The 27,007-nt window shown below is 41.0% G+C and overlaps 1 protein-coding gene across 2 annotated transcripts in view; it reads right to left on the bottom strand.

Annotated features, from left to right (window-relative positions):
- Nucleotides 1-27,007, bottom strand: part of Cerkl (CERK like autophagy regulator) — a 102,447-nt gene that overhangs the window by 27,694 nt on the left and 47,746 nt on the right. The window contains exons 3-4 of one of the 2 annotated variants that reach the window (XM_021185209.2): nucleotides 11,726-11,857; nucleotides 3,068-3,131 (exon numbers count right to left, since the gene is read on the bottom strand). In XM_021185209.2, coding sequence (XP_021040868.1) covers nucleotides 3,068-3,131; nucleotides 11,726-11,857 — 196 coding nt within the window. The remainder of the gene's footprint in view (nucleotides 1-3,067; nucleotides 3,132-11,725; nucleotides 11,858-27,007) is intronic. The other variant, XM_021185241.2, reaches the window with a different exon arrangement.

Here is a 27,007-nt window from a genome sequence, read left to right as displayed (position 1 = left end):
GCAATTCTTGTTAAGAGACTTGATTGGTGTTTAGTAAAAGAATCTTTCCAGTATTTCTCACAGCAGTCTATGTGCTTCTGAGTGAGGGGAATTATGATCACCTTTTAATTGATGACTCCAACCACACCAGCTCTGATTAGGAAAGCTGAACTCATCAAAATAAGGGAATTATTTAAATATTTAGAACATATATGACTTTTAAAACTATTACATACCCAAAGTAAATCAGTATACCATAAAATCAGGCAAGTTGAGGCACTCACTTAGTTCATACAACAGGATAATTTGGTTTAATAATGTGTAATAACTAAAAGCTCAATGTACCTTTTAATATCACAGTACAAAATAATTTCTACATGGCAAATAAGTTAAAATATCAGTATGTTCAGGTAAAGGGAAAATACTCACTCAGCATTTGAACAATCTTGCTTCTTTCTGTAGAGGCTCTCTAAGCTCCCTATACTGGTAGAATTACCACGAGGAAATACTGACAGGTACCGCATTCAGCAGAGAATCTGATGACACCAGTGAGTAATTTCAGGTTTCACATCTTATTCAGTTACCATAACTAACCAGGGTCCAAAGCAAAGACTTAAGACCGTGTCATGATCTTCTTACTCCTGTAGCTTGGGCCTGTGTGCCACACTAAGTTACTCAGCATTTCACATGACTTTCCCAATCTTAGTTTTTGAATGAACTCTTCCAAGATAACATTCTTTAACTGTAGCTTATTTATCCTTCTGTCCATCTCAAGGTATGAGATTATAAAGTGATTGCCACTCTTGTGAGTGATTAGTCCTCTTGTGACTAATGCTTATATAGTATAACCATCTAGATTTATTCGCTTCTGTTTTACAGTCTAAACCTTATGCCTCCTTAGGCACTACTTTCTTTTCTTTTTTTTTTTTTTTCTACAATTCAGTGCTTTCTCTGATGGCAGCACTTCCTTCATGCATTGGAAGCATTAAAGCTTCCTTTTTCCTTTGGGGTAATGAAGATCAACCACCTTTCCATACCTCACAGGTTCAGTGGTCTTTTCTTGCCTCTTCCCATCACATTGTGGCGAAATCATACACACCTTGCCTTTTTAAGCTCTCAGATAGCAAGTATTACATAAATACCCTCTCCATAGTAATATGTTTTCATCATATATGATAATCCACTACATTTGCAAATCAATTCTGCATCTCATTTGACTTGTTCCGACTATTCAAATGCCAGTGAGCAATTTCAGCACACTCCAGCAATGCACCGGAAACAAACAAGTTTCCAATGCTTTTATGAATGTCTATGACACCTGCTTCTGGGACTGCAACCACCTGGTGTCTGCCACCATGTGTAGTGTCACCACATAGCTGTGATTCTCCAGCCAGCTGAACATTGACTTGTACACACATGGGCCATGAACATGGTGCTCTTCCCATGCCTACAGTTCTTCACTGCAGCCTGGACAGTCAGCAATACAGTGACCCTGACAGTGTCCAAGCTCATACAACAGATTTTTGATGCCAAGAACATGATGACTACCTGTGACCCATGCCAAGGCCACTGTCTGACTATGACCATCTTCTTGCAGGGCTCCATGTTCATGAAGGAGGTAGACATGCAGATGCTGGCCATCTAGAACAAGAATGGCAGCTGCTTTGTGGAGTGGATGCCCAACAACAACAAGGTACCCATGTTCAACGTCCTGCCATGGGGCCTGAAGGTGGTCTCTGTCTTCATTGGCCACAGTCCTGCGTATCTAGATGCACTACTCAAGCACATCTCAGAGCAGTTCTTGGCCCTATTCCAGTACAAGGCCTTCCTGCACTGGATTGCCGGAGAGGGCATTGGTGAGATGTAGTTCACTGAGGCCAAGAGTAGCATAAACTACCTGTAGTTCTAACATCAGAAGTACCAGGATGCCAATGTCAAAGACAAAGAAGAGAGTTTTGAAGATGACAATGAAGAAGAGATCAACAATTAGGGGACTCAATGGTATACACCTATTCTTTACTAGCCCCGATGGTAGAGGAACGGTGCCCTTGTCTAAGCATGTCACAGGTCCCTCGAAAACCAAACCTACTGCTGTGTTCCTCAGGTTACCTGGGACAGTGTTTTCCTTTAAGAGGGAAGTGACAGTCCCACCAGACCAGAGAGATTTTGTACTGAAACCCTTGAAAGCACAGTAGGGGGCTGTACAGGCCTCAAGAAAGCAACCACCCTCCTTTAAGTGCCCAGCCATCAGTTTGCGCTGGGGAGTTAGAATAAGGATTTGTTTTTCATCCTTAGTAATACAAACTAAAGCTACATAATGTTGCCTTAATTGAATATGCAATATAGAAGTCTGTGATAACCATTCATAAGAAAATGCTAAACCTGTAAAAAAAAAAAAACTTATCTAGTTAGTCAATAAATTCTGAGATAATTAAAGCCAGCATCTTTTATTCATTCAGAAATAGATATGTTGTTAAAAAATATCTACCATAATCAGTCACAGCAAAATTCACTACCAGATAGCTATTAAGCTGTCAGTAAATTTGCAAAAGACAACCATAACATCCTTATGCCATATGATGAATATCATATCGTTCATCAGTGTTCTTCTTTTTTTTTTTTTTTTTTTTTTTTTTTTTGGTTTTTCGAGACAGGGTTTCTCTGTATAGCCCTGGCTATCCTGGAACTCACTTTGTAGACCAGGCTGGCCTCGAACTCAGAAATCCGCCTGCCTCTGCCTCCCAAGTGCTGGGATTAAAGGCGTGCGCCACCACCGCCCGGCCCATCAGTGTTCTTCTTATACTCACATGGCCAAACCCAAACACTAAGGATTATAAGTGCAAATATATGCATGTTAAGTATAGGGTGGTGCACTGTGGTTTCTCGATATTTATAATTACATTTCTCTTTTTGATTATCTATGCCAGATCCTGAGGGATGGAAGACTGATATATCACCATTAATTATCAGTACATAAATATCAACAAACAGAGCCTGAAAAATTTCCGTCCCAAGTAAGTGATTAAAAGCTAACAATACTTTTACTAAAATAATTTTTATAGACATGAAAACCACTAATATTACCTACCCATCAAATCCTCGGAGTTCACATTCATCAAGCAGGGACAGGGCATGCCCTTCATATTCTGTTACTATTAAAAAAATACACACAAAAATGAGTATTTAAAATAATAACCTATAGTTTTGCAGCTTGGTTTGGCAAAATATTATCATCAGTCATAAAACAGCATTTATTCTCAAATATTTGAATCATAGGAAAGAGGATTCATTGTTCATTGTCTGGTGTGTTTTATAGCTTTATGTAAAAGAAGACCACAGAGTTGTTTCAACCATGTAAGTCATTTAGGGATATTCAACACAGTGTTTAGGGGTTTTATCTTAGTGCCTGTCTGTTTAGTTTTCCCAAAATAAGACACTCAGAAGCTTGGGAACAGGAGTATTTTGAAAATACAGCATATTTGCTGGCATTGAACAGTCCATGTTAAATCACTTTGGCAACCTTACATGAATAAATTAGTCAAAAGGTTAGTAAAAGATTTCCATGGCAGAAGAATATGAATCTGGAGCTGTTAGACTGAAGAAGAAGAAAAAAAAGAAGAGAGAAAGAGAAGAGAAGAGAAGAGAAGAGAAGAGAAGAGAAGAGAAGAGAAGAAAAGAAAAGAAAAGAAAAGAAAAGAAAAGAAAAGAAAAGAAAAGAAAAGAAAAGAAAAGGAAGGGAAGAAGGGAGGGGGAGGGAGGGAGATAGGAGGGAAGGAAGGAAGGAAGGAAGGAAGGAAGGAAGGAAGGAAGGAAGGAAGGAAGGAAGGAAGGAAGGAAGGAAGGAAGGAAGGGAGAGAGGAGAAGCTGGTTGTGAAAAATAGAGTATTGCCATCCAGATGATAAGAAACACAAGGGAGGCCAATGTACCAGACCAGAGCCCAGGTCCACAGAGAAAATGAGTCTGTCACAGCACAGCTCTGTCACCACAGTTGCTAATATCCCATGCAGCACTGAAAATGTTGGCTAAGGCAGGCTGAGTGGGCTCAATGCAGATGGCACAGAGCATCCCAAGCACGTTTAGCATTTTCTGGGGCATCCCTGCCAGAAGAGGCAACCCAGCTGTATCCACCCATCAAAGATTTCTGCTGACTGACATGACACTGCAGATGGATTTTTTGTGTAAGAATGCGCATCGTTATATGCAAGATTACATTAATCTTTCATGCCTGTCTGTCCCTGGTGCCAGTACAGTTCAAGCTTTTTCTATGATGTTTTTGGATATTGTTAAAAATTATTATTCTTGGTGTCTGAGAGGATCTAGCACTGTTACGTTGTCATTCTCCCCAAGCTTACACACCAGAACAAAACCCTTATTAAGTTCCAATCAAACGGGAAAATATAAGACAATTCAAGATATCAATATTCATAAATTTGCAAGGTTGCATTATCATAAAAGATTGTGCTGATAATTCATTTACAACTATGCACATTTAACCATTTACTACCTTTCAATGCAATGTAATAAGCATTGCTACACAGACACGTTAAGTTCATCAGGGCTGTTATAAGAAACACATAAGCTACAAAGCAAGCTTTCACATCTGAGTTGTATACCAAAGCTTACTTTTGAAAATAATGTAAATACTAACTTCACTTTCAAGTTATGCTTTGTTGATTTTTTGTTTGTTTGTTTTGTTTTTTGTTTTTCAAGACAGGGTTTCTCTGTGTAGCCCTGGCTGTCCTGGAACTCACACTGTAGACCGGGCTGGCCTCAAACTCAGAAATCCGCCTGCCTCTGCCTCCCGAGTACTGGGATTAAAGGCGTGCGCCACCACACCCGACTCCAATTTTTTTATTTAAGTAAGAGCTAAACTAGTCTAATTTTTCTTTAATATCTCAAATGGAATTTGACTATACACTATAACATGTCTAAGCACAGAAGTCTTTCTAAAATTCTTTTTTATTTTATGTACATTGGTGTTTTGCCTACAAGTGTGCCTGTATAAGGGTGCAGAATTCTCTGGAATTGAAGTTGTAAACAAACTGTCAGCTGCCATATGGGTGTTGGGAATTGAACCCAGAACCTCTGAAAGAAAAACCAGTGCTCTCAACCACAGAGCCATCTCTCCAGCCCTGAGCACAACAGTCTTAACGGATATTGAATAAACTAAAAAATAAATCACATTTTTTCCTGAAAAAAAAAAACATAGTAAAAATGTTAAAGAAATGACTAAGAAATCCACGTGTATAAAATGTTTTAACAAGGTGAATAAAATTAATGGCCCCTGGAGATATGTAACATATTCAGTGAAAAATATGATGAAATAGTAAAAGGTGATCATAAAGAAAAGGGTAAACTGTGGTTTATATAACTATGTAAAGTAGGGAGAATCAAAACAAGACCGGCTATTAGAGGCCCTAGAATCAGACAGAGCCTCGGTCATCCCTTCACAAAAAATCACGGAGAGAGATGCTGAACAGTTTCTTTAACTATGATACTGCTTTCTTATCCTAAGGTATCCATGTACGAGAGATTTAAGCGTCTATAATTTCCTGTTCTTTTATTTCAGTGCTCCTCCACTTCAGCATAAATGTTATGAGCTTAGGGAACTAAGTCTCGGGCAAACAATCTCTTGAGGTTAATACTAAATGTCCATAATGAATTTGTAACAAAATCAAATGTACCTTTCATAACTTGTGTCCTTACCACTCACATATACTTTATGACTGAATTTCTTCAGAGAGCCTAGTTTTCTGCTGGGTGAAATAAGGAATGAGAAATCTACAAAAGTAGAGCCGCACCCAGAACAAAGGAGAAATAACACAGGCACAGGCACCTAAAGCCAAAGGCACAACCCCATCCATCCAAAGAAGGCCCATGACCTCACAAGAGCTCTTTTTCTGAGTAAGTCCCGTTCTTTCAGGAGGCAGAATTATCTGGTGACTAGGCATCCCCAGGGGCCCTGAGCTGACAGTGATCGTGGCTATGTTCTGAAAAGCTTCTTTATACCACAATGATGATAATTACCATGAGCAGGTCTAACACCTCTGTCAAAGCAAAGGGTGACTGGAGATTAAAGTACCTGTTGTGAATGCACAGAAGGGCACAGACTTATGACTCGACACACCAGAGAGAGTGCATTGGTTTTGTATCATTATAAGGGACAACATTAGCTACAGTAGATAACAATTGTAAGAAGCTAACTGTCAGCTCTCATCTTCTCTGCACCATGCATTTCATAACTAGCACAAAAACTATTCAGTCGGTAAGACAGGAGAAGTTGTGATGCCAACAGTGCTCCTGATCAGCAAGCTGTATGGCCTTGGGCTGGATCAACTGATACATAAGTAGGCGCAAAGGGAGTACCTTTTCTTGTGTGCACAAGGCATTGAGACTGCACTCAAGGGTCAACACGGTTCAGTGACATGATGCTTTGCCTTTAACATAGGATCCCAAGCTAAGGTTCCTTCCTACAACTCGCTACCTGAACTCTCTTCAACCCCACCCTACCAGGGAAAATGGAACTCTCTGGGCTTGAGATTATTTTCTCTGACTTCACTTTCTTCTCATTCTATACATTATCCTCTCACCCAATGACCTCTCCAAACGCTAGCATCTTTAATGGTATAAACTTTAATACAATTTTATTATTATTATTTTATTTTGAGACTGAGAGGGAGAAGAAACATGTGATGTGTCATCCTGGACTTAACATTCATTCTCTTCTTTGACTGCTGGGTCAATCTATGATTAGAGTACATATCTGTTTCTCCTCAGCATTTCCAGGAGCCTCCCTCTTGTTACATAAGATCCTACATTGGTGGAAGTAAGGGCTTGACGAGCTACAGTTTTAACTAAAACATTCCAAAAAGTGCTGATTTATATTTGGAAGTGGTTGGAGATTCAGCACAAATCAAAGTTAACCGGTGTGGTGGTTTGTATATCCTTGGACCAGGGAGTGGCACCATCTGAAGGTGTGGCCTTGTTGGAATAGGTGTGACCTGGTTGGAATGGGTGTGTCACTGTGGGTGTGGGTATAAGATCCTCACCCTAGTTGCCTGGAAGTCAGTCTTCCAGATAGGATCTGTGTGTAAAATAAAAGTGTGAAAAAGTATTTTATGTAGGTGTAATATTCAAATCATGCTGAATATTTCCTCAACATTTCTTCCTAATAAACTATCATATAGGATTTATGTAATTCCTATTTCACTTGGACTCACCAGTGCAGGTCTGTGTTAAATCAATGGACATGCAGTAGAGGCATGCTCTTTTGCATTATTCCTCATATATTACTTCCCATTAAAAGATGAATTGAATCTGGTTACATAGTTTCATGAAAATGAAACTCCTAATCTAAGGACCACATTTGTATGACTCTTTAAGCAAGATATGAAGAGAAAGGTTTGGAGGTTTCCAGGGTCCACATATTTGTTAAGTCTTTGATACAAAAAGAAAATATTTTAATGTGAAAGTTTTGCTGATATACTTCAGAAGATCCTTTCATAAGCCAAGGAGGCAATTGTATAGCTTTGCCTGCAGGAGGACTGTCAGGTAGCTAGTAATCAAACATTTTGCACAAATACAAAAAAAAATTGTGATTTCTGAAATAGCTTATGGTACATTATAATGGTAAGCACAAATTTTATCCTAAAACATAAAAATCATACTTAGGAATTTGGAAGATGCATTCAGCAGTCACTCACCAATATTACTGTAAGAAGAAAATCACACATCCCTAATACTTCTGTCTCAGTTCCAGACCCATGCCCTGATATCATCCCTCCTCTTCTTCCTCATCACCTGACTCTTCCTCTTCCTCCTTCCTCCCACTTCCTCCTTCTTTTCCTCTTCCTCCTCTTTCTCATCCCCATCTTCTTTCCCTAATTGTGATTCGACTGGTGGACTCATCTTTGCCAAACTATATTTTACCACCACCATAAAAAAAATCCAGCAACTGCATATCAAGATGTGGTAAGTAAATTGCTGAATGCAGCCTAAGATTCAGCTGTGTCTAGACTCAGGCTTGGATGAGATCCATTGCCAGGGGACTTCCCAAAGCCACTTTGCCCTTCTCCTGTAATAGAATTCACGTTACGTTATAGTCAGGTATCTTCCTTAAGCCTTCAACTGAGGGAATCTACCTTCAGGGTCCAGGGAAGGAAACAATTGTCCTATGTTGAACACAGCTATTCAAACCAAAATAAACTTTGACATGTTAGGGTCTCCTCTTCTAACATATACATGCCTCCCTTCATCCCACTAGGCAAGACAAGAAAGGATGAAAGTTAATGTCCAACTGTTTTTGAAGACAGGAAAAGACAGATTCAAGACAAATTCAAAATTGTGAAGGTATAACCAAAATTACAAAATAAACTCCCAAGCTACTATGATATTATGGATCTCTTTACAACCTCCTCCTGTGCATCCTTTACTTAAATATGCCTGATACCCTTATTTCTCTACCTCCTTGGGCTCTTAAGAAGTAACTGGTTCTAGATGGTCCATCCTTTCGTCTCAGGTCCAAACTTTGTCTCTGTAAGCCATAATCAGCTTCCAAACGCTGACACCATTGCATACACTAGCAAGAAGGACCCAGATATAGCTGTCTCTTGTGAGACTATGCTGGGGCCTAGCAAACACAGAAGTGGATGCTCACAGTCAGCTATTGGATGGATCACAGGGCCCCCAATGGAGGATCTAGAGAAAGTACCCAAGGAGCTAAAGGGATCTGCAACCCTATAGGTAGAACAACAATATGAACTAACCAGTACCCCCCAGAGCTCGTGTCTCTAGCTGCATATGTAGCAGAAGATGGCCTAGTCGGCCATCAGTGGAAAGAGAGGCCCATTGGTCTTTATATGCTTCAGTACAGGGGAACACCAGGGCCAAGAAGTGGGAGTGGGTGGGTGGGGGAGTGGGTGGGGGGAACGTGTGGGGGACTTTTGGGATAGCATTGGAAATGTAAATGAAATAAATACCTAATTTAAAAAAAAAAAAGAAGTAACTGGTTCATGTGGTTTTCTTGAGCCCTCATCAAAATGAGTATCACTTCCAGACATCATAAGTTCTTATGCATGTGCCTGAACAATATTCAAGCTTCAGTATCTATTTGGATCCATAACTTTGCATACTGCACAAAACAAGAATGCCACAAGAGATTATTTGCTTGTTTTTCAGGCTTACCTCAAAAGCTTGGGCTTAGTTGCCTCAAACTCCAAAGTACAAGGTACTCTCGTGCCTCAGTTCCAGTGATAGATTCATAAACTGACTGATGCATAGTAATGCCCATGCAAACTGCTGTGTGGTGCTCACAGATGGAAAATATAGGAGCTGATAATGAGCTTGATAGTCATTTAAGTTTAGATCTCAAATCACTCCAATCTTTGGAACTATTCAATAGAAAATAAGGATGAATCTGAATTGTAGATCCCTTGCAGAATTATCTGTAAGTACTATCAAAGGTATAGCCACAAAAGCTAACTTTTTCACTATAAAACTAGCTCACTTGAGGGTTTTTTTGTCTTTTGTTCTTATTTTATTATTTGTTTGCTTGCTTTTAATAAAGCATGTATTGCTATATAGGTCAGAATGGCTTCAGACTCTGCTCCCCCCTGCACCCTGCCCCCCAGTCTCTCAAGTGTTAGGATTTCAGGCAAGGGCTGCCAAGTTGGGCTCCTCCTTACTGAGAGAAACTTCTCTTTAACCTCCATGCTGGGAAATGCCATTGGGGTGACTGAACTTCCCACAAAGCTTCTTTGGGGAACAACTTCTTTCTTTCTTTCTTTCTTTTTTTTTATTACATCTTTTCCTCAATTACATTTCCAATGCTATCCCAAAAGTCCCCCATACCCTCCCCCCTACTTCCCTACCCACCCATTCCCATTTTTTTTGGCCCTGGTGTTCCCCTGTACTGGGGCATATAAAGTTTGCGTGTCCAATGGGCCTCTCTTTCCAGTGATGGCCGACTAGGCCATCTTTTGATACATATGCAGCTAGAGACAAGAGCTCCCGGGTACTGGTTAGTTCATAATGTTGTTCCACCCATAGGGTTGCGGATCCCTTCAGCTCCTTTGGTACTTTCACCAGCTCCTCCATTGAGGGCCCTGTGATCCATTCACTAGCTGACTGTGAGCATCCACTTCTGTGTTTGCCAGGTCCCGGCATAGTCTCACAAGAGACAGCTATATCTGGGTCCTTTCAGCAAAATCTTGCTAGTGAATGCAATGGTGTCAGCGTTTGGATGCTGATCATGGGATGGATCTCTGGATATGGCAGTCTCTAGATGGTCCATCCTTTCGTCACAGCTCCAAACTTTGTCTCTATAACTCCTTCCATGGGTGTTCTGTTCCCAATTCTAAGGAGGGGCATAGTGTCCACACTTCAGTCTTCATTCTTCTTGAGTTTCATGTGTTTAGCAAACTGTATCTTATATCTTGGGTATCCTAAGTTTTGGGCTAATATCCACTTATCAGTGAGTACATATTGTGTGAGTTCCTTTGTGATTGTGTTACCTCACTCAGGGAACAACTTCTTTCTACCTGAGCTCTTCAAGACACTGACTTTCAGAGATCTTATTAACAGTGTGAGACCCATCTCCATCTGTCACAGCTGAGCAAAGCCAGGTCTCTCCTCGAGAAACATGTCATTAGGACTGCGAGACTCTGATTGGGCCTGTCTCTTGAGTAGCCTAATTACATAATAGACTCTATTGACTACAGTGTGAAGCAGATTCCCTCTGCTATGGTGACGCTGTATGGGAACAAAGCCAGGAAAGCTCTGGCCGTAGGCAAAAATCCACCCTTCCTGGTGGACATGAGTTGACTTTTAATAAAGCAGAGGAATTTGGTCACCAAAATATAAGTGCCCCAGAAGACATTACTGACATTCTTTCTATTAATTTTTTTGATTAGCTAATTCCCATCTTCCTTAGCAAGAGGCTAAGTACACTTTTATATTCGACAATGGATCAAGTTCCAGGTTTCTCCAAAAGCAACTAAAAACTGCAGCATCGTGCTTAGCTTTGACCTCACCAGCAGGGGTCAGGGTCAGAACAAAAAAAAAAAAACAACCCAAGGGAGCCACAGAAAAACACTAGGCAGAAATTTGAAAGTAGCACACATCTTGAAGATGTCAAAAACCATAGTTTCCTTTCAAATAATACCTAATGATTGTCACCATGAAAGAAGTCACCTGAATCAGAGTTTCTACTGCTTCAACAAAACACCATAAGCAAAAAACAAGTTGCTGTTCATTATTGAAGAATAGCAGGACAGGAACTCAACAGGGCAAGATCCTGGAGCCAGAAACTAATGCAGAAGCCATGGAGCGGTGCTGCTTACTGGCTTGTTTCCCATGGCTTGCTTAGTCTGCTTTCTTACAGAACCCAGGACCACCAACTCAGGCCCTTCCCGTCTAGATCTCTAATTGAGGAAATGCCTTCAGCAGTAGGATCACAAGTAGGCATTTTCTCAACTGAGGCTCCTTCCTCTCCATGACTCTAACTTGTGTCAACTTGACATCCAAACCATTCAATACAGAAGTCTAAAATATTGTTATTGCAATACAAAACAGCACGATAAAAGAATGGCAGCTCTGACGCTCGCCCAGGTTACGGGACACAGGAAGAAAGCCCTACTGTTAGGAGCACTGTCCACACTTAGGTAGGATGGCTGTGGGCTCCCTGTGGAGCTTTAAGTGGTAACGTTACACACAGACACAAACAGACAAACAAACCAACAGACGCACTTGTCACATCAGTCTCTATGCCCGCAAGCTTCAGCAGAGGCTCCACCTTCTCGTAATAGACTTGGACAGATTCCTTTCTGTGACTCTGGGGGTTGAGGAGGATCTTGAGAGCCTTTGGCCTGCTTGTGAAACCTAAAATGAAAATGAGTAAGGTTAGGTTGTCCATCAGAATATCCCACTCATATCTCAATGGCATTTGCTATTTGCGCCTTAGATTCTCCCTTGGATGTGACTTCATTTTAACCAGCTGCTTCCCTACAGGTGAAACACGACGTGCTTCCTCTTCGAGTAAATCGTGCGTCATAAGAAACATTTTATACAGAAAGAAGGAAATAAATAAACAACAGCAGCAGCTCACAAACATGAAAGCAAGGCTGATGCCTGCTGACCCATTCACAGATCAGGCGCTGCTTTACGGAGACAGGCGGTGGGCTGTGACAAACAGAGAGGTGCATTTCTTCTTTGATATTTACATATACTGGAATGGGACACCTACTGACCTCAGGTCTACTGACATCTGACCTTCCCCATGACTCCAGGGACAGAATTGAGCAAGCAGGGAGGGGTTACTGTTTTCAACCAGCGCAGTACATGCTGGTAGCTAACACAGGGCTTTAGGTCAGAGTTCAAATCCCAGGAGGGAGCAGGGGAGAAAGCGCTTCTCCCTTGGGGATTGGGAAAGCACCCCCCTCTCAAAGGCAATCGGTCACTGTGCTGGCTCACAGTTGGGACTGAGATTTGATACTGCAATTTTCTGGGCTCTGCGAGATGCTTAGCACTGAGAACCCACTTGGAGCAGGTGCAGAGCAAATTGTCTGTTGTTAGGAAAGGGAAGGAGCCAAACGGAAGCTGACAACCATTTCTTTTGTGGTAAGCTGCTTTCGGAAGACAGCATTTTAAGGTTACAAAAGCAGTTAACATTCGTTTTTGAATAAAATCATCACTGAAGATAAATGTCCATTTATATCCAACTGTGTGTTATACTATACTTAGAATATTTTTCTCTTTCGTTATATTTGAAGTAATAGACTTCTTTAAGCCGTACATACTCCTTTGAAATCAGGGAGGGCATCGGATGAGGAACACAAGAGCCATGTTGAAGTCTTTGGACATTCTCAGGAAGGCTTCAGGGTCTATTTTGTAAGAAGCTTCATCGGCCTCCTGGTCACACGTGCTGAGACTCTCTCTCTCTCTCACACACACACACACACACACACACACACACACACACACACACGCACACACCGCCCCCCCCCCCTCCATGCCCCATGCCTCACTTTTTTTCAGCTCTTCTATTTGAATGAGCACTGAGAATCCTACATTGCAAGTGCTAGCTCCTGGGCCTTGTATATCACTCACCACTAACCCCCACTGGTACAGGGAGGGCCTCACATCTGTGCCAGTATGCTTTCCCAGATTTGCATAGCTCCAGCATAGCTACTCCGGTTGGTGCTTCACTGTTCCAAAGCTGTCCTGGCCTCTCTGCTGTGGACACTGCTGCCCAGGACCCTTAAAGTGGCCATCAGAGAATGCAAATGTGATCTGAAGCCAGCTCATCGCCTTCTCCTACATTCAACCTTCAAGAGACTTATGGGAGTTTTGTTTTCTAACCTGGCCAGAGAAGATGGTGATGGTAGGAAGCAACAGCACAAGGACATCTAGACTCAAAGCAGAGGCATGAAACACTATGGGAGGAGTTTGTAGGGTGGGAGTGTATGGGGGTGAGAGTGTATGGGGGGATCCTGGGGTATATTGGGGGTGTTTGAGGCAGTGCTACTTCTTAGGGTTCTGGAAAAGCCTTCTTGAAGAAAGTAGTATTTGCATGGGGCTTTCTTCCCAATCCAGAATGCCTTCTTCCATTACTCTGCAATTCATTAACAGTCGGGACAGGGCTGGAACTTCTAGGTGCTGCCAGCGTAAGCGAGCACACAGAGCCGGGTTAACACCCGCGTTTTCATTGTACTTCATCAGATGACGAAGCTGCTGCTGGGCCTTCTCCGTTCAGTTTTCTGTTTCTGTTTCAAACATGCTTTTAAAAAAAAAAAAATCCTACCAGTTTTTTTGTTGTTGTTTGTTTTTTTTTTTTTTTTTTCAGGGCTGCCGCCAAACCCCACTTCCTCCCAGGAGCCTTTCTTCATCCATCCCAGGACTCTGCGGGGTTCACTGCTCTGCGCCATTTTACTCCAGCCTCTTCTCTTCCGGTAACTTATTTTTGTACCCTTTATACAATAGTCTCTGATTGGACGCCTTGGGGCTTCCACTAACCAACCACCGTTCAATAAAAATGGGAGGCTTGACAGTACTACACTTCACAGTGCTGGGCTTGTTTAAGCATTCAGTTTGACAGGTTACATGGACACTAAGCAAATAACAAAACAAAAAAAAATTGTTGCATGAAACATTCCAAAGTTAGAAAACTCTTACTTTCAGAAATTAGAAAAATTGATTCAGGCAAGCAATAACGGATCCCTGATTTATCGGATGACAATTAGGCTATTTACATAATCCTAAACTTCACCCTTTACAAGCTACTGAAGCAGCAGCAGCTGTGAGTTGTGAGATTCTGCATCTGATGAGAATACTGTTGCTGTCTCTTAACCAGGAACTGAGCAGGCAAATGTCTCGTTTGCTTTCACTAAACCAGGCCAGAGCCAGGAGCTGGCTTCAAGCTTCAGGTACCAAGAGTCAGAAGTAAATCCATCCTTGTCCATATACGTTTAGAGATCTACATTAGCCTGAAGGTCTTTTCGTTTGTAAACAGACAGTATCCATGCAGTTGGTGTTATAAAACCTGACTTTAATTTCTCCATTTTTCTATGGTCCTAGTTTCGTCACCAACACCTCCATGCCTGCTGTGTATCAGGCAGAAGCAGGGGATCTGAGTTTCCATGAATGAAGCCCCTGCCCTTACAAAGATGGCATCCTAATGGATGGACACAGAAACGAATTCAGATTTGGCCAGAAGGCATTCTACAGACAAAATTACAGCAAAGGAGAGAGAGAAGGTGTTGGTGACTCCCTGGTAGGAAAAGTCAGGTCTTCCAGAACTTTCCAGTTATTTCTAGGGACTTTGTTTTCTTGCTGCTTAGAAAGAGATACATGGTAAATTTTGAGCAAAGCAGTAATAAAACCCCTGGTTTTAAGTAGGCTCACTCTGGCCTCTGTGTAGAGGCTGGAGTTCTTAGCAGAGCCACAGGAAGGCAAAGTTAGTGCAGCAGGCTAAGGTTCTGAGTAGAATAAGATTGTTCTTGCATCAGTGTGGGTGCCATAGATGGTAACACTGTGTTTCGCACCTATTTTAAAAGTGAAACTGAAAGAAAGAGAAACAATGTGGCCACCAGTTCTTATACACAGTGTATCTCTCTGCTTCTCCCATATCTATCCACCTTTGGGCACTTTTCCCCTCTGGTGTCATATCTAAAGTGTCAGAACTTCTTCCACTTTAAAAATATATGAAAAAATCTAATTTTAACGTATATGGCACCTACTCTGATCAGGGCCCACTTGGACTATACAAAGAGGTCTGGATCAGCTAGGGCTGAATAGTGGGACCTTGTCAAAAACAACAGCAGTCACAGAAAATTTATTATGGGAGAGGGTGTATAAAGTAAAAGACTCAAAAGACTTTGATGGATTTGACATAGATACTAAGAGAACATGTGTGAAAATAACAAATTGCACCCCAGCAGAGTATAACAGAGTAAGTGCCAATAGCAGCTTTAGTCCTTAAGGGGAAAACTACAACAACAACACCACCCCAGGCACTTATACAAGGCAGTGCAAACTGGAGGCCTGAAGAATTGGAGTCAGAGCTGAGAGCTTTTAAGGGTGAGAGGAGAGAGGTGGAAAGAAGATAGCAGCAGCTCCAGGAATGAATGGTTCATAGAGGTGGTCACCCTGTTAGAGGACTGCAGGGGGAGCTGTAGGTCCTCAGGAGAGCTGGGTCACTCCTAAGGCAAGGGTGAATCCAAATATCCGTGTGTGAGGTGTGATAAGCAAGTGAAAGTGTAGACTTTGCTGATGGTGGGCCATTCTTCCCAGAGGACAGAGTGAGGGTGTCTGGAGCTGCAGGAAGCAGGAACCAGTGCTGGGTTAGTCCTTCAGATCATGGGAGGATGAGGTCAGTAAGGAAGAGTCTTCTTTGGTGCTGGGCTAGAAATCACACTCTTTATAGTTCTGGCTAGAAGGTCTGCTCCTAACTAGTATGGATGTGAGAACATCTCTCTTCAGCCTCTGGCAAAACTAGCTGAGGAGCAACATTGCCCAAGGCTAGAGCTCTCCACAGACCATCCTGGTCAGCTGATTATGCTGTCCAAACCTGAAGCCAGATCCCTGGGAGGCCTTAGGGCAATGCTTTCCTTTGCCCCAAAGGGCTTCGGTGGAAATGTGAATTTGAGAAGCTTCTATAGACAAAGTAAAAAAAAAAGTAAACAAGGGACAGAACCTAAAATCTTCATCTGTCTTTTCCAGGACATCTAGCTCCCCTCCTGGGAGGCAAACACTGAGAAGGCTCTGGGAATCCTTCCATAGGCACACACAAGCAGTCTGCATATGTACTCTAAGTCTTTATATGTCATCTTTGCTTCTGGTTAGTGTTTATTTTAAAGATGATTTCGGGGCTAGTGAGATGGCTCAGGAGTTAAAGCACCCACCGCCAAGTCTGATGGCCTGGGTTGGATTCTCTTTGACAAAGGATATGCAATTAGGATGTCTATTTCATTCCAGTTTCAATTTAGTAAACATTTAGTGAGAAAAGTTGGAATATGAAAATATTTAAAGGTAGGGCCACAAGCCTCTTCCGGTCAGAAAAGCACTGGGGCGCAGAGTCGGCTGACACTCGCCAGCTACCCACAACACCCGCCACAGGATCTTAAGACTTCTGGTGAGTGGAACACAGCTTCTGCTCCAATCCAATTGCGCACGGGTCCTGAGACTACATTAGTTAGGGAAGCAGAAACCGGCCTGAGTAGGGCCACAGGCCTCATCCAGCCGGCACAGCACAGCACCGGTGTAGCTAGAGCACAGGGTCGGCTGACACCCGCCAGCTACCCACGACCCCCGCCACAGGATTTTGATACTGCTGGTGAGTGGAACACAGCTTCTGCTCCAATCTTTAAACAGTGACAACGACAACAACTAACCCCAGAGATTACCAGATGGCGAAAGGTAAACATACTAATCTTACTAACAGAAACCAAGACCACTCACCATCATCAAAACCCAGCACTCCCACTTCGCCCAGTCCAGGGCACCCCAACACACCGGAAAAGCTAGACACGGATCTAAAAGCATATCTCCTGATGATGGTAGAGGACTTCAAGAAGGACTTTAATAACACACTTAAAGAAATACAAAGGAACACTGGTAAACAGGTAGAAGACAATAAAGAGGAAGCACAAAAATCCCTTAAAGAATTGCAGGAGAACACTGCTAAAGAGTTACAAATCCTTAAAGAAAAACAGGATAACATAATCAAACAGGTAGAAGTCCTTACAGAAAAACAGGAAAACACATCCAAACAGATGATGGAAATGAACAAAACCATACTAGACCTAAAAAGGGAAGTAGACACAATAAAGAAAACCCAAAATGAGGCAACACTGGAGATAGAAACCCTAGGAAAGAAATCTGGAACCATAGATACCAGCATCAGCAACAGAATACAAGAGATGGAAGAGAGAATCTCAGGTGCAGAAGATTCCATAGAGAACATCGGCACAACAATCAAGGAAAATGTAAAATGCAAAAAGATCCTAACTCAAAACATCCAAGAAATACAGGACACAATGAGAAGACCAAACCTACGGATAATAGGAGTGGATGAGAATGAAGATTTTCAACTCAAAGGACCAGCAAACATCTTCAACAAAATTATAGAAGAAAACTTCCCAAATCTAAAGAAAGAGATGCCCATGAACATACAAGAAGCCTACAGAACTCCAAATAGACTGGAACTCCAAATAGACACCATCAATAAGACAAAAAAACCACCAACAGATTGGGAAAGGATCTTCACCTATCCTAAATCAGATAAGGGACTAATATCCAATATATATAAAGAACTCAAGATGGTGGACTCCAGAAAGTCAAATAACCCCATTAAAAAATGGGGCTCAGAACTGAACAAAGAATTTTCACCTGAGGAATACCGAATGGCAGAGAAGCACCTGAAAAAATGTTCAACATCCTTAATCATCAGGGAAATGCAAATCAAAACAACCCTGAGATTCCACCTCACACCAGTCAGAATGGCTAAGATCAAAAATTCAGGTGACAGCAGATGCTGGCGAGGATGTGGAGAAAGAGGAACACTCCTCCATTGTTGGTGGGATTGCAAGCTTGTACAACCACTCTGGAAATCAGTTTGGCGGTTCCTCAGAAAATTGGACATAGTACTACCGGAGGATCCAGCAATACCTCTCCTGGGCATATATCCAGAAGATGTCCCAACCGGTAAAAAGGACACATGCTCCACTATGTTCATAGCAGCCCTATTTATAATAGCCAGAAGCTGGAAAGAACCCAGATGTCCCTCAACAGAGGAATGGATACAGAAATTATGGTACATTTACACAATGGAGTACTACTCAGCTATTAAAAAGAATGAATTTATGAAATTCCTAGCCAAATGGATGGACCTGGAGGGCATCATCTTGAGTGAAGTAACACAATCACAAAAGAACTCACACAATATGTATTCACTGATAAGTGGATATTAGCCCAAAACTTAGGATACCCAAGATATGAGATACAATTTGCTAAACGCATGAAACTCAAGAAGAATGAAGACCAAAGTGTGGACACTGTGCCCCTTCTTAGAATTGGGAACAAAACACCCAGGGAAGGAGTTACAGAGACAAAGTTCATAGCTGTGATGAAAGGATGGACCATTTAGAGACTGCCGTATCCAGGGATCCATCCCATAAGCAGCTTCTAAACACTGACACCATTGCATACACTAGCAAGATTTTGCTGAAAGGACCCAAATATAGCTGTCTCTTGTGAGACGATGCCGGGGCCTAGCAAACACAGGAGTGGATGTTCACAGTCAGCTATTGGATGTATCACAGGGCTCCCTATGGAGAAGCTAGAGAAAGTACCCAAGGAGCTAAAGGGATCTGCAACCCTATTGTTGGAACAACATGATGTACTAACCAGAACCCCGGAGCTCTTGTCTCTAGCTGCATATGTATCGAAAGATGGTCTAGTCGGCCATCAATGGAAAGAGAGGCCCATTGGACTTGCAAACTTTATATGCCCCAATATAGGGGAATGCCAGGGCCAAAAGAATGGGAATGGGTGGGTAGGGAAGTGGGGGGCGCTATGGGGGACTTTTGGGATAATATTGGAAATGTAATTGAGGAAAATATGTAATAAACATATTAAAAATTAAAAAAAAAGAAAATATTTAAAAAGTTGCTTCCATTTTTCTGCAAGCTTGTACATCACGCCATATTTGTCAAGTGAGTTCTGTGTTTCCCTGGTTGTTTTTGTTATAACAGTAGTCTGGCCTGGAGCAAAATCATGGTTGCTTGTTGTATAGTGAGAAATACATTCCACGGTCTCTTTGCCCTTGCATTTTTATTTATGACATTTCCTTCATGCGGAGGTTTCTCAGTACTTACCACTGAGTTTCTCTCACGTTTATATTCTGACCTCTGAATTTTATGTCATATTTAAAAGTCCTTTGGGACTTTAAACACCTCTATTTCTCTATTAATACTTTTATGGTCTCAATTTCATATTCTTAAAAATTCTATCTGAAATTTATTCTGGTAGAAAAAATAAAATGAAAAGTTAACTTTATATTTTCTCCACTTGGCAGTCCACCTGGCCCAACATCACTCATTAACTGATCAGCCTTTTCCCATGGATTCTGTTTGTTTCCATGATTAATAGCTTGGATTTTCCCATGTTCTATCGTAGGGTTTGTTCTCAGAACCACATGTAGCTTGCCTAGGAGTTACAAACCCATCCCCATTTCCCAGAGTTCAATGCTACGGTCAGATGCACAAAAATCCTGAAGGTGTAGCTCCTCGGGTGTGTGGCTGAAGGGCTGTTCATTTAGTCACTGTAGCACTTTGTTGTGGTCGTTGATGATGTTTGGGATGCTGGAAATCAAACCCAAGGCTTTGCACGTGCTAAATACTTGCTTGAGCCATGCCCCACATGATCATTAAAATCAATTTATCTAGCATCATAAATCCTTCTGGTATCTTATAGGATTACATTAAAATAAGTTTACCTTAAAGAATTTTATGATGTTCAATTTCTTTTACACAAAAAACATATATTTCTTCATAATTAATTCTTCTATATCCCTCAGTACCATGTTAACTATTTTCAGGTAAATGCTGAACAGCTGTACTCTTTCACCTTTTCTGTTGTTGCTGTCAAGATTGTTCCCTCCATCCTGCTCCTTACTTTATATCAGATGCAGAAATCAAAACTATTGATTTCTGCACATAAAGTATCTCTAATTCTCCCACTTTTCATCATAGGGTTTCCCTGTAACCTCTTAGATGGTCTGGGTTAATAATTACTTTTATCAGTAATAATGATCATTTTACATGCCCTCTTACCAACTGTTAGAAAATTTCACTTGCTCGGGATTCTATCTGCTATGGTTGGTCCTACCTGTCTAGGCCCTATCTAGCCTTACTGATAAAAGGCAATCCTGTCCTCACAGAGGCTGTTATGTCAGACACATATTAGCATGTTGCTAACACATCCATGTCTTATGATTGTGAGCATTCAGACACAAGGCTGAGGCCAGGCTTCCTCGGACTTATATTGCCATGCTGACATCAACTCCATGAACACACCATGAGTAGAATCAGTGTTTTGCCTCTCTTCCTAGGCAAACGTATTTCCTCTGACAATCAGAATATATCAGGAATATCCTTTCCAGTGTAGCAATTCATTTCTTAAGTCACATATTGGTTCACATATTGACATCTGATTTAGTAAGGTGGCCTACTGGCTTCAAATGTCTGATCAGATTGAATAGTTCTCATGTACCCATGGGAAAGTATACTTATGATAAAACTTCTAAATCACCAGGATCCAAAGTCATACAGAGGCAGGAGGCAGATATCACTGGGTATGAACATGAGAGGCCATGCTCTGAGTTATATCCCCTGACCCACAGAACACAGACAGCTGGGAACTCTGTTCAACAAACAACAAACAACATTTTTCTGTCTAGAATACAGTGTGGTACAACAGGTACAAGATAAAGCTATTGGATTCATTGTTAGCCAAATCCCATCACTGCTTTTGATATCAAAGAGTCCCTTGCATTGTAAAGGATTCAAGTGTATTGAGCTGAGCCTTCAGGAGGTCCGCAGAGAGTGGTGTGAGAAACACGGCAGATGGGAATACAAGCCTACATCTAGATTCTGCCTCAATAAACACCGATTTTATACAAGTGTGGAGGGGATGCAATGTAATCCACACAATCAGCATGCTACCCAGTGATTGGCAAGTTCCTCTGGGACAAGGTACCACAGGCAGGACTCAAGGCTGCTGCTGTGTTCCCAGTTAAGGGTGGTGGTACTCAGTCAGTCTTGGGGATGAGGAGTGGTGCGTGTTACATCTGTGCTTCTCCCATGCCTGTCGCAGTACCACTCTGTTTCTACAGGTATCATGTATGCTGTACGTTCCTTTGCAATGATGGACATCAACATCTATGGAAAGTGGCATGCTATCTTCTCTTTAGAATGAGTTCTCTTTGCCAGACATTGATGTAGGAGAGACAGCTCTATGCTTTGTTGTGGAGGTGTGTTCCCTACCTCATCTTCATTGTCAATCATTTTTCCAAGTCCCTGACTGTCTGGCCAGTCTCCTAAACACCATCCACACGCTCAGCTACAGCCCACACTGCTCTGACCCGCCATGAACAGGCTCATATACACCAAGCCCTCCAGCCTTGGCTTCTTCACAGAAAGTAGTGACTATTTGAGATTGTGCCAGTCACTAATCTTTCTTCCAAATCCCCTGCTTTCTTTCAGGAACGATTTTGATTACGTTGTGATTCTCTGGGAGATCACTTTTGGCTGTATTATGGAGGACTGTCCATTCTCACTCAAGTGCAACTCGGTCTCACTTGCTCAGCTCAAAGGCATTTGTGCCTTGCTTTGAAAACTGATAATTACAAATTAAGTAGTTATCCTGTCTTTTAAAGTGCTCCTGTGGTTATAAGTGGTGAAATACCCCAAGATTCAGACACCACATCCTCTTCATAGAGGGATGACATTAATTTCGATTAAAAGACTGAACAGAAATCTCTATATCATCTGCAATTAATTAGATAAGGCAAGGATAACTGATCCATCTCAAAAGCATTATAAGGCATAATTATTGAGACCTAGATACTCCTCTGAAACTGAAGAACCACTCATAATTTACTGTTTTTAAATGGAAACATTGCAACAGACAGATCTGATTGTCACATCTTTAACTAAGGTGTCAGTTTTGCCTAATAGTGGAACAGTCATCATTACATGCCACCTGTCATAATATGAGGTACATAGCACCATTTACAGTTTTATCTGAAATGGCCAAAATGAATCCAATTAAACTTTTGACGGAAAACCCAGTTTCACATATTCTAGACTTTGTATTTAGGGGACCAAAGAACAGGCTAAATGATGCCATGAAGAAGCCGCTAGGCAGTGAGGAAGAATGCCCTGGCATCTCATTAGAAAGACGCGCCCTGATGTAGATACAGCACATCTGGATGTCTAGAGATCAGGACAAGCGATCCTAGTAGCCCTTACATCCACTAAAGTGTCGATAGAACCAATAATCTGGGCTTTTTCAAAGTCAATGTTAAAGAAAACAAAACCAGGGAAATCAAATATCATTTAAATATAATTAATTAAATGAAAGACTCATAATAGAAAGTAACTAAATGTACATTATGGTAAATAGGGCATTTTTGATAGGGACCAGTGATGATAAGTAAGTTTGGTGGATAATGATATCTGGGTATTTGTGAAATGTCTGGTTTAAAGGTAAATTTAGGGTAGATATTACATTAAAGGTTCATCAGGTAGATATATTACAATGCCTATAGTCTACTTTGTAACACAGTGATACAGTGTTTAACACAAACATGGGAAAGCAGTAAGAACTACAGTATCAAGGTGATGTACACACGGGTACTGTTCCAGCTTTATTCCTATTGCTGTGATGATATACCCTGACCCAAAAGCAATCCAGGGGAGGAGAGGATTTGCTGATCTTACAGTTTCATGTATTGTAGTCCATTATTGCAAGAAAGTCACACTGGAAAATACAACATTTCCATTTCTTGGTAGCACACATCATCATTTAGGGGATTGGGAATATATTTATTTGACTTTTTAAATTCCTCCTGTAGTAGGACAGGATCTCCTTGTATCAAAAGTTTTGTGTTTTTACTTTCTGCAATACATACAGAGAGAGAGAGAGAGAGAGAGAGAGAGAGAGAGAGAGAGAGAGAGAGAGAGAGAGAGATTAGAGAGAGAGAGATAGATACAGATACAGATACAGATACAGATACAGATACAGATACAGATACAGATACAGATACAGATACAGATACAGATACAGATACAGATACAGATACAGATACAGATACAGAGAGGTTTATGTTGTCCTCTGATTCCCATAAGGCTCTACAGTGATCTTCCTTGTTCCTCTCCTTTCTAAATCCTCATCTTCCTTCTTCCATAGTCAGCTGTTTATATATATGTGTGTGTGTGTGTGTGTGTGTGTGTGTGTGTACATATATGTATATATATATAAAGAGAATAAAAATAGAAAAATATAAAACAGATTTCAGCTGCATTAAAGAAACCCAATTAAAGAGATTAACACAGTGACAAGCTGTATTATAGAACAATTTCTAAAATGCTATGGTATAAAACAGACAAAAAAGCATAAAGCACTTACATTAATTCCTAAGGTATAATAAAAAGGCTTAGACAAGTGGTTGTTGGAGAATCAATAATCTATCAAAACCAGGTTTAATGCTGGACATTTAAATTCATTGTAAGAAGTATTAAGCACGTAAAGGGTGACTACTTCCTTCTTTACTGCCAGGTTAATCTTCTCAGCCTGAGTACTGAGCCTCCGTATGTAGGAAGTTAAAGTTGGTAGAGAATATGTAAGAGCGGGCAAATGCTTTTCTAAATTAATAGCAGCATAGGAAATAAACACGGATCCTTTTGCTCAGAACTTAAAATCAGTTCACTTTCCAGAAATAAATCAATTAGAACCCAAGGCCAGAGACAGAGCTGGAGAGTCAAGCTGCCCGCCCTTCCTATATACAAAACTGTTTGCTTTGTATGGCAGCCTCCATTTTTCAGTCCTTGTCTTGGACTCAGTGTGATGTCCCTGGGCTCCACTGGGCATTCAGCCTTCATCATCTCACAAGAGAAAGGAAGACGCCGAGAAGCAGGTGGCCCAGAGGACAGCACTGGTGAGCAGTGAAGCCAAGGCAACCTTCACCACTTACTACTGCCAGGTGATTCTCTGAGCCTGGTTTCCAGGAAAAGAACTAACTACATAAAAACACTGGGAGAGCGAGGAAGTGAGGGGGTGAGGCAGGTAAGGCATGGGCCTTTAAGGCTTCTTTTTAAGGACTGATGCACATGCCAGATAACTGAAGAGGAGGTTGTTTTGTTTGTTTGATGAGAAAACAGGCATGCCTTCTGGACTGAACAGAAACATTTTCACAGGACCTGGGAATATAGAAACACTACGAGGATAGACGTCAGATCAGCAGCTACAAAGAACCCAGTGATCAATGTTTTAGCCTAGCACAAGACCAGGCATCAGGTTCCTGACCTCACCCAGGGACAGACTGATTAATATAAAACTATACTGAGACATTTAAATCCCCACCCCTTAGAAAAAAATGAATTTCACAGAGGCAGTGATCACTTATTCATAACTGTTCAATAGTATAAGCACCTCCCCAGTAGATAATCCAGGATTTAAATAGAAGCACGAGTCAACATTAATATGCAACTGACTGGATTTTCAGTCCCTTGGTAACCTCTCAATTCATACTCTGGAGTAGAGACCTTTTTAGCACGCCAGTTTGCAATGAACCAGCAGTGTAAAACAGAGTGGCCAACTGCTCCTCTGTTAGTAACAAATGTGCTAATATGTACTAGTTTAAACTTGATCTATCAGTGAGTCAATGAACCATGAAGGGTGGGGGTTAATCAGGGTGTTCTCCAAACAAAGGCTCCCGAGAGCTACGGGGACACCACCCCCAGACTCACATCTGTGCTGTTTTTGAGTTTGCCTGTGATGGGAATGGCAGGGTGCTCAACACAAGTTATCCTGCAGTAGTCTTTTAGATATTCACGACTGTTTCACAGAAGAAAGCAAACGAAATTGTTGGAAAGCTAAAGCCTAAACAGGAGAAACAAACTCCTTCGCTACCGCACTGCCTGAGAGTTTCTGAGAGTAAAGAGTGCCCTGTTAATGAGTAACAGCGCTGGTAAAAGCCTTTCACGAAAGATCTGACTATTTCCCGGCAGAGCTGAGAGGGGAAACTATTCTGTATCTTAGGTTATTTATATGGAAATGTATTGATTTCTCTTTATTGTCAAACAAAAGCATATGTGTGCTGGTCTTTACTGCTAGAGATATAAATAATTCTAATGCCACAGTTTGACTTAAATAAATTCATATGCAGTTTGCCAGTGTGAACAAATCTTTTTCTACCAGCTCACACGAAGGGATGGACAATAAACAGAAGGAATCACCTGCTGGTGGAATGATGTAAATGCTTCACTATTTAGATAATAATGAAGCCAACACCAGCTAGATCGAGAGTGAACAAATGAGAGATAGACAGGAGACAGTTCATCCTATAGACTATGTTACTTTTTCCCAACCATAGGCTCAGTTACAACAATTATCATTTAAATACAATTAACATCTCAGGAATCTAATTTGATGGCACAATTGGACATTTAATCACCCACCAAAGTAGAAAATTATAAAATAACAGATAATTATTTCACCATTGTTTTTAATTTAATAAATTTAATCCAGTTAGAAAGTTTCACTAAAGTAGCTTTCTCTGGATCACACATAAGTGCTATAACTGGGTGTGGTTTTAAAAGAAATATTCTCAGTAATCTGCAAGTTCTTAAAAGCCCAAAGGAACAAACACACAAGGGAAGAGACAGCATCCAGAATAGGAAAAATTCTGCCAACCACACATCAGATGGTGGATAATAGCCAGTCCATGGAATGAACTCCAAAAATCAAACACTAGAAAACCAAATACTCCAATCAATAAACGAACGAATAAACTGAACACACGGTCATAAAGAGAAAAAAATACGAATGGTGGGCAAATATTCTATCTAGAAATTAATGTTGGGGTGCTTATGCCAAGCTAATACATTTATAACACAAACCTTGTTAGCCATGACTCTAAAAAACATTATGAAAGAAGCCCCAGAAATACTTTTGGAACCAAAGGAGCAGGAAATCTGCTGTGAGATAGTCCTTTCTAAAACAAACAAGAAAACAGGATATAAATTAGAGGGGATATAGAAGAAGGGATGGGCTTGCAAGGAGTTATGGAAAAGAAAGAAACAAATAAACAAAAGAAAAACCTCTTCATCTTTAGCCCTCGGAAAAATATAAACTACACCTGGCATTTAGTGGCCAGTGCTTACCTAGTACCCATGAGGCACATGTCCCTGGTTTGTGTTACAGCAAGAAGAAAATTAACATGCATTATAACACATCCAAGTGACTAAGCTTTCTGTTGTTGAATATCTAAAAAGACATCAGAGAGAGGAGCAGAGGCAGAACTTTTAGAGAACATTCATGAAGGGCAGAGCCATTTATGGGAGCAGAAATTATAATCAAAACCAGTGAAAGAGTAACATTCAGAAATTAAATCTCTGTGAAGCAGTGTCTAAGTGGAAGGGAAAACTCAAATAAAAACTGTGTAATTACTTAAAGATTGTGGTAAAAATATTTTACTTTTGGACTCTATGAGCTACAGCATCTATAGCAGTGAGAATTCAGGTCTTCAACATCTTCATTAATAAAAATAAGAGTAAAAATGAATCTCCATGTCCAAATTTTAGAAATCAAACAGCAAACTAAATTCAGGGAACAAGAAGGAATATAAGAAAATAAAAGCAAAACTGAATGGCATAGATAAGGAATGGAGGAGGTCAAGTCACTAAATGAAAGGACCCCTGCAAACCCAGCCCCTAGGAGCTAGGGATTACATGTAGGCTTAATTTTTCA

The sequence above is a fragment of the Mus caroli genome, unplaced genomic scaffold, assembly GCF_978045245.1.
Source record: "Mus caroli unplaced genomic scaffold, Mus_caroli_1 scaffold_2, whole genome shotgun sequence".
In the NCBI taxonomy this organism is placed as follows: Eukaryota; Metazoa; Chordata; class Mammalia; order Rodentia; family Muridae; genus Mus; species Mus caroli.
The sequence above is the reverse complement of the archived record's forward strand: the minus strand, read 5'-3'. Positions and strand labels throughout refer to the sequence as shown.